Source organism: Limulus polyphemus, unplaced genomic scaffold, assembly GCF_000517525.1.
Source record: "Limulus polyphemus unplaced genomic scaffold, Limulus_polyphemus-2.1.2 Scaffold6129, whole genome shotgun sequence".
Classification (NCBI taxonomy): domain Eukaryota; kingdom Metazoa; phylum Arthropoda; class Merostomata; order Xiphosura; family Limulidae; genus Limulus; species Limulus polyphemus.
In genome coordinates, this window is record NW_013671739.1 from 34,222 (window position 1) to 49,961 (window position 15,740).

Genomic DNA, 15,740 nt, shown 5'->3' on the forward strand with positions numbered 1-15,740 from the left:
GTTATGAATCAACCCCCGGAGTTTGAATCCCACAGTGAGCAAAGCCAATTGTATAACTTTGTGCTTCACAATGAACAAACAAACCAAATGAAATCGTGAAATGATTTTAGTTCAGCATGTTTTATACCCGGTAATGTTTTTGTAATATTGAAATTAAAACAGTTTATTCTATAATGTTGCTCTTCATCACATTTAGTGCCAGATTTATTGTACATAATTATTATGGGCCGTGTTTAACAGCTATTTATTCATACTATATTGATGCAATACTGTAAACTAACTTTTAATTTAATATTGCTTTATTTAAAAACGACAGTCAGTCATTGAGCATGCGTACCGTAAATACGTTGTTTTATTTACTTCCCTGCGTAACCAAGCGGTTCAGAAGATCAATATATGGAATAATGTAGACAACTATTTTCAGTAAATTATAAGAACTTACGAGTGAAAGTAAATAATTATGTAATAGTATGTTATAAAGGATAAATGTTGTAGTTATAGAGTAAATTAATAAAGAATCGTGTATTAGAAGTAAAATGCACTGATAATGAATTTTGTAATTTCTTTCCGAGTGCTCTAAGACTTTATCATTTTAAAAATAGAACAGTAAATGTTATAAAATTATGTAAAGGACAACGAAGTTTCAATTTCAAATCAAAGTACTCCGTGGGGATAACATAGCTATTAGGGTTGTTAACTATTAAGCCATTCTGTGAAAAACGCAAGACCAGAACATAATACAATGTTTCACAAAGGTCGTGTTTACATTTTCAGCGGTGTTTATACCGTGACTTAGGTCAGTTACTTACGATTTCAAACATTCATTATCTCACTTAGTAATTGGATTGTTATATTTAACAAAAATAAAAAATTCTTATTTGTATACAGTGATCTCGACGCCCCTCAATCTATCCAATAGGACTGGCCTAAATATGTATTGATTAGTTGAGGTTTACATCGGTGGATCGATATACACTGCCGCGAGGAACTGTTGGTTATGGTTTCATATGGTCTTTCCTTGGGCGTTTCAGTTTCTGTTGTGTTTCATATTCAGATTGATAGACTGACACATACTTCCAGGGAAAGGTTTCATTTAGGGAACTTTAAATAACCTCTTTCTTAACTGCAAGTTATATGTTCAGCTATGTTTCCGTGTGAAGAAACTGAATTACTTTTATTTCAACTTACCGTAGCATAACTTAGAAACTAAGACTGTTTTAAATTGAACCTTCTAAGTTGTAGGTAAGTTTTTTGCTTTAATGAAATTAATTTTTATATATTTCGCTATTTATAAGATTACACATGTTAAATACACAAACATATACGTATGTAGTATTTAATCCATTACGGTTTCTGATTAAGCAAAAATTTCTTAGTAGGTTTAGACTTAATTAATTAGAGTGAACTTAGTCGTATTATTTATATTAGTTAATAATTTATTATGTAACTACTCGGTACACAGACGGATTGTCCGTAGTGTTTAGTTGCTTTTAGTTTTATTTTGCTAACTTATATAAAAAAAAATACATTTATTATCAATTTCATTTTTCTATTTTAAATGCAACCATCACTTTTATTGAGCGTTAACTTTTTATATAATTATTGAATACTTTAAAATAGTTATAAAATCTAACAACTTAAGCTCATAAAATCTCACATCAGATAACATGGGCATATGAACAAAATATATTCAAAACCTAGCAACTCATTTCCAATTTTGCTGATTTTACAAACCTGAAACGTAAGTTGCGTTTTATGGTAATCATTAATATTTATGTCCAGTAAAAGTATTTTCCCATTTTAAATGTTTTTGTTTTTACTTATTAAATAAAACTGGTGTATTATGCATAGACCTATAGCATTATTATTGACATTCATCAAGCTGGAATATGGATGACTGTGGCCACACAGTTCAATAGCGATAAAAGTACAGATCTATGTTATGTATATAAACATATTTTGTGTTGATGTACTTGTACTATACAGTACCAGCACATTTAAATAGTAAATAAAAGGCTATTTAGTGTACCTGTTTAACACCTTACTTAAATTATTGTTTCAAAGACTTTTAAGACTTTAGTGTTGTTTGTTGTAAAAGAAAGTATTTTATAATTTTACATAGTTAAAAACTTGTGAAACTTACAAAGAGTTTTGTTTATTTAAACTACTATCCAGGGGTATTACAGTTGCCAAATTATCCTGTTGCAATTTTGATTTTCTTATTTTTACCAAAATATTAGATATGGAGTTAGTAAAAACAATAATAAAGGTCTTTTTTTGTTTTTGTCATAATTTTTATACTAGAAACATCAAAGGTACAAGCTTCTACTATGTGCTCTTCACTCCTCTGTTGTAATTTTTGTATATTAATTTCAGTGGAAGGTAATGGTATTAAAACCTATTGCCATTTTGTTAGATATGCCATTTGCAAACAGTAGTATGTAAAATTATTTAGATAAAGTTAACTTTTTAGTGTTAACTCTTTATAAGTAAATTTTTCACTTGATTTATACACTAACTGTTCTGTGCTTACAGGTTATAAAAATGTGTTATTAAACGTTTTTGTTTTTGTATGCTATTACCATATGCCTAGTATATTTCTTCTTCAAATTCGTTGGTTTTGATTTTCTTGTTGTTTTATTCAGCTTGTAAAGGATTGCACAAATATAACATTTTTCTTTCACTGATCTTGATCTTATGTGTGTAAATAGCTTTATGGGCCAGTGATTAGCATTTGTAAACGAAAGTGTTCATTATATCGATAATTATGACGTGGATGTTAAACTATAACTGAAAGAGATTCTGGTGGCACTATTGCAGTCAATTTTAATCTTATTTAAATAAAGGTTAAAGATACTAAAGTTAAAACATTTCTTTACATAGATTGATTAACAGATGGTTGCATGTACAGAACACAGCTAGATGTGTAACTTGTGAACATGACACCAAAATACTATAGTAATAACAGTGGTTGCTATGCAACCATTAAATACCACTATATTCTCATTCCAGAAGTCATGAAGTTTAGTATCAAATACTTTTAAGAAACTCAAAAATAGTGAAATTATATATTTTTTGTTGCATTTTAATATTTCTGAGCAAATATTGATTAAGTAAACATTCACATGAATTAAGTATTTGTATTAAGTAAAATAACATGGTGTTAAATTTTATAGGTTTTTTTTTTGTCAAAATTTATTTTTCTTCGATTTCTGGATAATTGGATTACAGTAATACTATGTGAGTTGTCACAATGTGCATGTTTTGTACTTGATAACGTAGTGCAAAGCATATGTGGCTTTTTTCCTCATATTTGTTATAAGTGGAGTTTTATTTTCAAAGATTTTGAAACCTGTATGGATAATGTTTCTAAATGATCAAAATTTAATTTAGGATTACCACTATCCATAACTGGAAAAATATAAGAAATAATTTTTTGCCTATTTTCACAAATAGTTTCTAGTTCTAAACAGTTTAGTCACTACAGTCTTAACAGAACAACAGTCAAACAGTAAGTCTATATATTTATTATGATATAACATCTAAGAACTTTCTAGGTGATAAGATGCTAATCAGCCCCTGGTACTCTCTTCAGTTAAATAAACAAACTTATAAAACTTTTCATCCATCCCAAATAAAAAAGAAATATGTCTGTAACATTATCTAATAAAGTATTGTTGAATTATTTGTATGCTTTATGTTTCCTGTGTCCATCAGAGTAGAGACATAAAGCACACCAAGTACTTAAAATTGAAAAAAGTTTACTAATTGTTTTGTGAACTTGTTTGTTTACAGGATGAAATATATAATATAAATTAATGCAGTATTTTTGTAAGCTAAGCACCATTATAATTTTAAAAATATTTTTCTTTCAAGATTCTTGTGTAGCTTTGAATGACTGCAAAAGCGTGATGCCCAAAAGGGAGTTTGGAGAAGTTTCTCAAAATGGAGAGTTTAGGGAGGAAGTATCTCAAGTAACCTCCTCAAGTGTCTGTCCTGACAGTACTGAGTTGGAAAAAGAAGACAGTAATAGCAACAGTAGTTTGCAGACATACAACAGTGATGAGGCTCCTACAGTTTCGAGCAGCATGACTAGCACTGAAAACTCTGACTGTGACGAACCTCCACGAAAGAAGAAGAAAAGTGTCTGTTTTAACTCTGTCACTGTTTACTATTTTCCTAGAACACAAGGTTTTACTTGTGTTCCTAGTCAAGGAGGTTCAACTCTAGGTTTGTTTTCTTTTGGTAGTTGTATAAAACACAACACAGTTATGAAAATTCTATACCTGTTATATTGTCATACTGCTAATGTTAATGTTGTATAACACAATGAAGCTTGGCATGTATATAGTATCTTTTAGTGCTGTCTTAAGAAGAGTTTTGGTTATGAGTTAGAAGAAGAAAATTGTTCCAATTGCATAGAATTTTTTTAAATAAAAATGAATATTTCTCCCACTATTTGAAATATAGGTAAAAAAAAAGAACTTACAGTAGTGGATGGTATTTAGACTCAAAAATACAAATATCTTAATACGATAACTTTTGCTATTGCATAAATTTTCAGGTTCTGATAAGTTGCATCACGTTATAAAAAATCATTTAACATTTTAAATACTAATCCCCAAAATGCACATTTGTTCTCTACTCCTCCAGTGGTTATATTTTATCCCATTGCCAGCCTGGGTAATCAGCCTATTTCTTCCTAACCCATAAAGGAAGAGAGATTTGTTGCCTTGTGAGATCCTTTCATGTAATGTATATAAGTATGTTAAATACATATCTAATATTGTCAATTCTAGAAATGCTAAAATTGTAACACTTAAAGCAGTCAATGAATTGCCAAATATTCAATGCTATTTATTTGAGCTATGTACTTCTAACAGTGGAGCCTTTGACATACATGTGAAATTCTATGTACTGTAGAAACTTGCACTTGTTTGACATTTATTACAAGTGATCAAAACTTGTGGGTATTCATTTCAACAGCCATGGTTTAGAGTGTATCGTTCTATATACAAAATTTGGGAACACAGTCAAATGTAACTCTACATATGTTAATTCACTTGCTGGGCATGATTTGCTGTCATGTATTCCCTTAACAGCCACATGTTCTAGTGCTTTGTAGTTTTGATATTTAAAACCATATTCTCCAATTTGCTTCATTTTCCCTGATGAAGGCTGAAATTCTTGATGTTTTTGTCTTCATTTTCTCTTTTATATGTTGTTGTATTTTTGCTTCACATTTCTGAACTCCCCAAACTATTTAGTATTATATTCTTTTTTATCTCAGTCATTTTTGATTGAACTTTACAAAAATAAAACCAAGATAACCATAAGTTCTTAAATTTTTTGTGTATTTTCTGAGACTATATTTCACTTTTTTCATCCATTTTGGTAAACAATATAACTCCTACTTGTAGATATTTTGCTAAGAACTAATGCTATTTTCAACACAAATTAGAATGTGTAAGTTAGTTATTTTAATTTTTTCTAAGTTCTAAAAGATTATTTTCTAATTTTCAGAACTTAGATATGATTTTGGTGCATTCTGTCATTGAAACATTTTGTAAATTTGATTTTAATTTTTTCACTTTTATAGAAGCTAAACAGAAAAAGTTGAAGGAAACTTCCATAAAAACTTCATTTTGGCTGATAATTGTGGGCTATATTTTTGGCATTATTATATGCTTTCTTCTATTAGTTCTTAACTATGACAATAATTTATTTCTTTAGTGTTCTGTCCTTATAAAACATTGATTGGTTAAGAGAAGTTTTTGGAACAGTACTTGAACAATCATCTTGATTCTGAAAGTCAATAGAGATTTTATTTTATTGTAAAAAACATTAGTTTAAATTAATAATTTTGACATATTTTCAGAAGCGCTGGATAAAATCTCTTATTTAGCATAATTTGGGTAATTTATTTATATGAAATTCTGGTGGCATATTATTTGTTAAGATTAGTACAACATCTGTCATTTGCTTAGATAAAGGGTATAGTAGTTATATTAGGTTTCTTGTATCACAAACTAATTGCCAAAGTTCAGGAGTTCTGCCAAATTCCATCTGTAATAATCACTGGAAGTGAAAAACTAAGATATACTGCATTTAAATTACTTGATTAAAGCATCTTTTTGGTAGGTAGAAGTAATGGTTTGAATCCTACCCAGTCCTTTTTTTTTTTGAAATATTGTAATTTCATTGGATGATGTGTTAATTTCAGAATTTTTAAATACTCAGAATACAGCTGACTAGACCTTTTTTTAACAGGTTTAATCATTATTTTAATAAGACACCCTTAGCAGTTTTAATAAGGCTATTACTGTATGAGTGTTAAAAATGCCACTTTTAACATTAGTTAACAAGTTCTTATAGTTTTATGTATATATAAAGGATATATTATACTTTTCAGTAATGTGTCTGAATTATATCTTACCTAGTAACATGTTTTAATTTTTCTCACAAAAACAAGCTTATGCCTTGTGTTGCTACCTGCTATTTTTTTTCTGTTAGAAGCTAACATTTATATGCTGTTAACTGTTTCATTTATTTGGTATTTCTAAATAGCTAACTTTTTATAAAGAGTTGTGCATAATGATATATTTATAAAACAATGTAGACTTAACTTATTTTAGATATGGAAACAGAAAACTTTCAATGAACTTAAGATTGTTCAACCAATTTTTTGTTCGTAGGAATGGATCAGAAACATTTTCATAAGCAAGAGTTTACCCTGCAAGAACATGCTGATGAACGAAAGAAAGCTCATCGTGAGATGATTATTAATCAGAGAAACTTGGACCATCGATCATTCTCTGGAGGTTCTGATTCAGAAGACAGTCAGGATGCAAGTGACATTTCTGACTCTGAATTAGAGGGTGACAGCTGTTACTTCCTACAACCAGTTCCAACTAGGCAGCGTCGGGAACTATTGCGAGCTTCAGGAGTGAGGAAAATTGAATCTGTAGAGAAAGAAGAATGTCGTGGAATTAGAGCATCAAGAGAATTTTGTGGATGTGATTGCCGACTATTTTGTGAACCAGAAATATGTGCTTGTAGCCAGGCAGGGATTAAGTGTCAAGTTGACCGGTTTGCATTCCCATGTGGTTGCACACAGGATGGTTGTGGTAATGTTGCAGGGAGGATTGAATTTAACCCAATCAGGGTTAGGTCTCACTTACTTCACACTTTAATGAGGCTTGAGTTAGAAAAAGGTCAGTGCCATAATGGAGTCCCAATTCTTCCTCTTTCCACTTCAAACAGCTTAGGGGATGAAAGTCAGAGTTCTGGAGATTCTTCTGGTGTATCACCTACAAATAACTCTCTATATTTGCCATCATACTTACCATCAGCTGTGGGAAATTTACAAGGTGATTATTACTCTAATTTCTTGTCCTCTGAACCTGTAAGTGTATTGACAGAAGAGCCAGAAGAACTCTATAGCTCTATGTCTCCGCCAAGTCCTGATGGCAGCTCTTACTCTGAAAACTCTGATTATTCTAGTGATGAAGCAGAAGAAAAATCAAACACTAAAATTACAAATAAAGGCTGCAGCATATCAATGCAAGAATTGCCAGCTGAACCAAAATATGAACAGTTTCAAGAAAAAAGTGTGGAACCAATAACTGCTGACCACCCAACTATTTATATGGAAAGTGAAAACAAATATTTTGGTGAGCCAAGTACAGGTCAGTGTGAATATGGTCAAAAGATAAGATCTTGCTTTCAAGATCCAGCATCTTCATCTAAATTTAAAAGTTGCCTATTATTAGAAAACCAGTTTGAAGGAGAATATTCTGCAGGCTCCTACTTCCCACCAATTCCAAAAGCACTGCCTAGTGCATTTGGTGATCAACAGAGGTCCAAGCTTCCCAAAGTAGAGGAATCAAATACTGTTGAAACTACTCACTGCTATACTGATTTGAGCTCCTCAACACCAGTTTGTATTACTGAGTGGCAAGATTGTGGGAAGGAGCCATCAGAGTGTAAAGATAGTAAAGAAAATAAAGAATTGCAGAAAGAAAGTTTCAAGTCATCAGAAGACACTCAGTTATCCATCCATGAGGAAGAAACAGAAGGAAGAAACTTGGCAGAAATAATTAAACAGACTATGGAAGATGCAGCCTCTTCATAAAAAAATAATTTTAAAACACTATGATAGTATTAAGAGAAGTAGTAGGAAGGAGTATTTAGCTAAACCGTCAAAATAGTATATTTCACTGGATTGTTTTCTAATAACAGGGATAGAAATTTAAACTCAGCTTTTGTAAAGGGCAGACAGTTACAAGTAATTTTCCTTTGGGTCTGGTAGTAGCTTATTGGTGGAAACTGGGTATCGTAGTCTGTAGAACTATGACATTTTGTATGCCATGTCATTGTAAAAAGTATGTTTGACACTTTTACTAGACATTCTGGCAAATTATGTGTTCTTTTACTGAACAAAAGGTTTTTATATGTGATTAACTTATTTTGGTCATGTTTAGGAAGCGAGATGCACATGTATGTATGGTTATCTTGTTTTAAATTAACTTGTACTGAAATACACTTATTACCTAATGTTCTTGTACATATATGGCTCTTATTTCAGTACAGTTTTAAATTCTTTTAATAAAAAAATGTGTAACAGTGTTTAAACTAAAGACCACAAAAGCTTGCAGTATTCTCATGACAATATTCTATTTGCATGTATGTGTATATACACAAACACACACACACACACACATTCATTTTTTTTATTCAAAGAATTTATGAAGTATAGGCTTATAGTTGATCAAACTTGGAAGTTTGGAAGAGTATCAAGAGAATTGTGTGGATGTGATCATTGACTGATAACATGCTTGTAGTCAAGCTGAGATTGTGTCAAATTGACTTCTTTGCATTACTTTGTTGAATATATTGTAAACTTTTTGACAAAGATCTGAGGCTGCTAACTTCCATGAAGGAATGAAACAAAAACTTTGAATATATTATAATAGGAAAATAAGATTATCTTGAATTAAGTTATTTCATTACGATTAACAGTATGCTAAGTTTGAACCACTGTAGAGCTAATTTATCTAAAAACAAGTAACTTTCAGTCTAATTAGTTTAATACTGGTTTACGTAACATCAAGGCAAGACACATTCGATCCCCTACATGTATAGTTTGCAACTTACAGATTCCTTAAATAAGCTGTGTGTGCGCCAATAGATTGAAATGTATAGACACACACACTATTGAAATCTGTAATGCACTAGTTTCAGTGTGTTGTAAAAATTTTGCAAAGATCCGAGGCTGCAAGTTTGCATAAGAAAAAATAAATTATCAAATATGGTAAGTAACAAAGATAAGTTTAAATCAAGCTCTAAATGAAAGTTTTTTTTTTTAATATTGTTGCTGTTCTTCAGAAAGCATTGTGTACATGTTCCACTATTAACTGGCACAGGGTCTATTTGTATAAAAAAAAATTTATGCCATTAAATTTTTTAAACCTTATATAATCTACTTTTTCATGTATGTGGGAAATTTTAGTTTATCGTGTCATACAATTTACAAAAACTTTTATATACATGTATATCCATACAAGCATATATAACCATGTTTTTAAGTATACTTTTATCAAAAACATAAACATGGATACTTTTATTTTACAGAAAGTAAGACTTAAGTATCATATTAAACAAACTGTTCATTTGGGTCTAAATTGTTTTATTATTTAACATTTTTAGTAATAAATTAAAAATTATAATGTTTCTGAAGTATATTAATCTTTCATCTGTAAGGTTGAACTGACATATTTTCTTTTTTTATGTTTTGCTTTCTTAGACTGGAGACTTAATAATAATTGAAACTTCAGGTTACTAGTTTTTTTTTCTAATATCTTTTTTTTAATATGGTAGTTGAGTTTAGGGTACACAAAAGAAATACATATAGGTTAAAATTTGGTTTACAGGTTATGTAGTAAAAATCTGGGCAAAAAATACAAAGCTTTTATAAAATTTATAAGGTAATTAAAGTTACATTTAAAGATAAATTGGTTTAACTAATGTAACTAATAACAGAAAAAAATGGCCACATGTGCAAAACAAAAATTCAAATTGTGCCAAATATGTACAAAACTTAGTTTGAAAAATATATCCAGAAAAATTGAAGTTTTGTTTGGCATTTACAGTGTATGTAAATACTTTAAAATTAAAAACTTCAAAAAATGATGTTAACAAGAAGTATACGCGCCTATTTAACTTAATTTAAAAAACAAAATATACAAGATTTAAAAGCTTTAAAAAAATTATATTGCAAATGTAGAACTTATAATCAAGTATGCCATCATTATTTTAAGTTAATCATTTTTGAAAACAAATACTTTTTTTCGAATTATTATAAAAATATTGGATATAAATTGAAATTTCAAAATTTATGCTGTTTTATTGGCTTTATAAATGATTTTGTAATATAGTGAAGGCATTGATAATATTTACAGTATCTCATATCTTATTTTAAATTACATAATTATACTAAACTGTTTCTTTTCACAGTGTTTTTATGATATGGCATGATTTAGGGTTTTCTGTTATGCAAAAACAGTTGTAAAGAGCAAATTTTGGGTTAAGAGCCATTTCCAAAACAGAAGCAAGTGTCATTTTTGTAACTTGCATTTTTAGAAGCATTGCTGAAGGTTATTGTTTTTTAGCATTATTTGTATTTAACCACTTCTAACCAACTAGTATTCCAACCACAGTTAAAAAATAAAAAAACAGATCATTTGGAAGCTAGAAAGGTTTGCTTTTGCAACACCAAACACAATATTACTATTTAGCAAAGTTACTGCAGGTGTTTTGCAATATTATTCCATATAATTTTTACAAACTCTGCTGTGGTTTAGATGTTCAAGATACTAGAATTTTATTAAGAATCATGTAAAATCAGACACAATGGCAAAAATATTTCCATAATGATTATCTTATTTCAATGGGGAGGCATAAACTTGTTAAAAAATTCTTTAATTCTCCATGATATCGTTTCAGGTAGTAAAATCTGCAGCTATGATGAACTGTTTAATGAAACTTTCTTAACATCAGAGAAATATAATTAAAACTAAATTTACCAGAATACCACTGGTACTGATTAAATAAGTAATTTTTGTGTAAATTTGTTAGATTCCAGTTGTTTTTTTCTTAACTTTATTTACATCTCACCAAAGAAGAAATAAAAATACTCATTAAAAAAAAAAAAAGAGTTGTGTGATTATATTAACACTGAACAAGCTTGAAAGTATAAGTAATTCAGTGACAATAAATTGGGTAGCCTGAAATTGTCTCAAATCTCTTCTACGTGGAAAAACGTTTGCTTTGCAGCACCAAACATATTGGTCCTTTGTTATTCTTTGTTGTGCATATATCCTGTTTCCATATATTTGTGTATTATCTGAAACAGATGAAAATTAAAAATGATTATTATAAATACTCTGAGAAAAGTAGCTTTTACACTATCTTTTATATTCAGCTGTTCAATGTTAATTATCTGGCATTTAATTGGCTTCTCTTTGAGAGTGACTTGGTTTTACTCATTCCTATTATTTTTTTAGAACTTTTGAGATGGAGTTTCCACTGTTTATTTGTACCACATTTGGTAGATATAACAGAACGGCAAACAACAAATTATTTGGGAACTAATAATTCATGAAAAATGTAGTATGATTATTACACACTTATGAACAACTTCAACATACATGAACTGGTATTGAATATATAAATTTGTCACTACTATTAATGAATCAAAGAACCAGGAAAACAACTTTTCAAAGTCTTGTATTTAAACAAGTGTTTATAACTATACACAACAAAGCATAGATCTTGCATGCCTTTATACATTTCAGAGTGAAGACCGAAATCAGACTTGTTTTCAGAGTGAGGTGTGACAGTGAACATTCAGAGTAGTTCTCACTTTAACTGTGAGATGCACATTTGTAATTGGTTCTGAAGAAAGGTGCACATATTTAATTGCATAAAAGTACGCATTGGAAAAGGTCAGCATTTGATATTAAAATGTAATTGATATAAGAAGTACTAGCAATTTTCATTTAATGGAAAGAAATTTTCATTCTTTTAAATATTTTTGGAATGATGTACATGTAAATTATACATGCAAACAAACTAAAAAAGCATTAAGCACTGTACTGTCATGTTAATTTCAAACTCGTAAAAATTTCTACATATTATGAACTTTTTACAATTTTTTACTTTCCTGCCTTTAAAATAAAAACAGCATAAAAACTTGTTTTTTACATTAACTGGAGATTGTCTTTAAAACTTTTATTTAAAAGTACTTAAATTGAGGAAGCTTTAAAGTGATAGCAGTGACTACTTTTTATAACATTGGTCATGAATGAAATTCTTCAAGAAATGCCAGTTCATTTGAAGTATTTCAGCCAGTTTTCACATTAACCTGTATTCAATCTGAAAGAAATACTCTGTAATAATGGATTTATTTATACAACAAAGAATAGTGGCTTACAAATTAGGCAAAATATATGAAATAGTTACTCTGAATTACAAAATTATGTTTTTGATTGAAATTGGTATGTGTTGGGCCCTGTGGTAGAGCTATAGATATCTGAGATAACAAGCCATATTCGAATCTGTGTGGTATCACAAAATTCCCTCTAACACTTTAAGCTGAGGATGCATTATTAGAGTGACAGTCAATTCCTTAACATGGGTGGTAAAGTATGTTGAGTGGATTCCTTTCTCCTGATCACTTGTCAGTAGTTCAAAACTAGGAATAGCAACAGATAGCCTTAGTAGCTTTGCCATAAAGGCCCCTCAGTGGCATAGCGGTATGTCTGCGGACTTACAATGTTAGAAACTGGGTTTTGATACTGGTGGTGGGCAGAGCACAGATAGCCCTTGTGTAGCTTTGTGCATAATTAAAAACAAACAAACTTTGCCATAAATACAAATAGTTTGAAGCCTGAAATTTTGTAAAATTATTTTTTTTTATGAATGAATAATATATGTTGTTGTTTTTTTTCATATTTTAAAAAGTTTCAGTGCTGACAGGAGGATGGAAACCATTTTCAATTAAGACGACAAACAACTCCAATTAAATGTTTGTTTATGCACCCAACGTTGCCTTTTTCAAGGGTCTAAGAACGTCACCTGTGACGTTCATAGTCTCTTGAAAAAAGGCGTAAGCCGAAACATCAGGTAGAATAGATAAACACTTGTCCGAAGTTGTTTGTCGGCTTCTTTGAAAATGAATAATATGTATATGTTACTGAAGCAATTCCAAAATTTTCTGCCTCTAAAGAACTTGTATTTTAAAAATACCATTGGTTTTGGCTCTGATATAATTATTTTTTTTTCTTATTGATATGCCAGAAACATGATTAAAAATGTGCATACATTTTATGCTATATTATTTATAACTTTAATATTGTTGTATCAGCGAGGTCACGTGACTAGTATCACGCCACTTCCTCTCGAACCTTTGTGAATTGTCGGGAGACTACTAGATTGGGGGTAGTCTGGTGTATATAAGATGGTCACAACGTGATGGAACAATGTATAATTGAATGAGTAAGAATATTGTTGAGCACGTGAGACGTTCGTGGTGAATTATAGCGCGACTGTTGAAATTAAGTGTATCGGAAAGTTGTATTCAGAAAGAATAAACCAGTTTTATTTAAGAAAGGACTTGTGTCGCTAAAGTTTCGTCGGAACAAATTTACGGAAAATTAACTAACGAACGGAGACGTAACGATATATATATCGAATTTCGGAAATTTCCAGTCAGTTGAGAAAGAATTTTTAATCTTTCAGATAATAGAAAACAAAATCCCTGAAGGTTTTGCAAAATGTTGTTAGATGTTAAACACTCCTCTCGGAAGAAAGAAAAAAGATAACAAAATTTTGAAATTTTTGTTAAGTAATGAAAGTAATGATTATATATTTTTTTGGTTTTGTTTTCATTTATTGTCCATGTGGTTAGGGCGCTAGACTGACAATATGAGGGTCACAGGTTCGAATCCATGTTTTACCAAACATGCTCGCTCTTTTAGCCGTGGGGGCGTTACAATGTGACGGTGAATCCCACTATTCGTTGGTAAAAGAGCAGCCCAATACTTGGCGGTGGGTGGTGATGACTAGCTGCCTTCCCTCTAATCTTACACAACTAAATTAGGGATGGCAAGCGCAGACAGCCCTCGTGTAGCTTTTCGCGAAATTAAAAAACAAACAAATATTAGCATACTGTTTCAAAAGTGGGGACAGTTAGTGCAGATAGCCCTTTAGTAGCTTCCCAGAATATTTTGTATCAATCTTCTAAAGACGTAAGTGTACTTACACGTATACATAAAGATAACATGTGAATGTTGCAGTATGTTTCTTTTTTTTTGTTGTTGTTGTTGTTGTTGTAAAAGTATATCATGCATGTAACCACTTACGTTATCTCGGTTAGGCGCCAATATGAACACTCAAGTTTAATCATTATATTTTATAACTAGTTCTATCCCACGTTTCGGCTCCTAATCTGCTGCCATCTTCAGGAAAGCCATAAGGAGGACTATTTTTGCGTTAGTAGTGGCTGAAATTCTGGTGCTTTAGCCACTAGACTGGGGTTTGTTCTGTCAATCAACTAACTATTTTGAATGTTTTCGACAAGGTTATCCAGGTTTTGCCGACTTTTATAACAGGTTGACTGAGTGTGCTATCAGTTTGGTGGATGTAAATATTCAGTCATTTTAGTATTATTCTATTCTAATGTGTGGTATTTTTTGGCATGATGAGATGTATTGCAGTTAAATTATTATTGCTAAGTTTCGAATGTCTATTATAATACATGCTCCAGAATTCACTTTTACAGAGGATGCTGTAAATGGTGTTTTGCCTCTCTTTTTGGGTGTTAAGGTGGCTTAGTATGTACTAATTGCAATCGTATCGTGTTTTGACTTCTGAATACTGTTCTGACTCTATGTTTTTTGCAAAGAGACCTCTTACATGGAGGAATATGGATCCACGTCTATAATTTTCTTTCTATTTATTCTCAGTGTTTATATTCCAGTTATCTTTGTTTTAAGGATGTTTTTTGCAGTAATGTATTTTTTATCTTCTATGTTATTAGATTCTTCGGTATTACTGATCTTTGTTCATTCTGGAAACTAGTTAGACTGTCTATGACGGTAATGGGACGCAAACAAGGGATCCGCAGATCCATAGTTCGGCATGCTAACCATTGGGTCCCGCTCCACCTCAACAATTAAATAATGCTATTTAGAGACTAAATGGAAATTACTCTTTCACTTCACGTTGCGTTTTCAAACCTTGTTCGTGTTGTACTTGTTCGATGCAATCCCTTTTTTAACGTGTGGGTGAAATATACATCACTGCTAAAAATGTTTGAATGTTAAGCAACTATTACGACAGCGGAAGTTACGCGGCGCTGGGAGCATGTGCGCTGGAGTTTTTCGAAGGATCGTGAATTTGCCTGCCAGCTTGAGCGTGATTTAGATTCCCTATTTTTTTTGGTATATATATAAGCCTGGCAAAGAAAGCCAGCGACAGATAGATAATTGAGTCAAGCGAACAGTAGGCGCCCAAAGTAAAGTGTGTGAATCACTGTCATTTATAGCGTGTATTATAAAGGTTGTTAAGTTTAAAGTGACTGTGGAAATTCTGTATATTACAAAAAGTTGTAACGAGAAAGAATAAACTTGTTTAATCAAGAAAGGACTTTTATCACTGAAGTTCCTCGGAAAGAATTT

At 30.9% G+C, this 15,740-nt stretch overlaps 1 protein-coding gene across 4 annotated transcripts in view; it reads left to right on the plus strand.

The window, feature by feature from the left end:
* Nucleotides 1–8,937, plus strand: part of LOC106473386 (cysteine/serine-rich nuclear protein 2-like) — a 40,090-nt gene extending 31,153 nt beyond the window's left edge. Inside the window, exons 1-3 of one of the 4 annotated variants that reach the window (XM_022401835.1) lie at nucleotides 776–796; nucleotides 3,877–4,230; nucleotides 6,696–8,937. In XM_022401835.1, the coding sequence (XP_022257543.1) occupies nucleotides 3,912–4,230; nucleotides 6,696–8,134 (1,758 nt within the window). In that variant the 5' untranslated portion in view covers nucleotides 776–796; nucleotides 3,877–3,911 and the 3' untranslated portion in view covers nucleotides 8,135–8,937. Of the gene's footprint in view, nucleotides 1–775; nucleotides 797–1,016; nucleotides 1,243–3,419; nucleotides 3,512–3,876; nucleotides 4,231–6,695 lie in introns of those variants that run through there. The other 3 variants (XM_022401833.1, XM_022401834.1, XM_013934069.2) reach the window with 3 other exon arrangements.
* The last annotated feature ends 6,803 nt before the right edge of the window (nucleotides 8,938–15,740 follow it).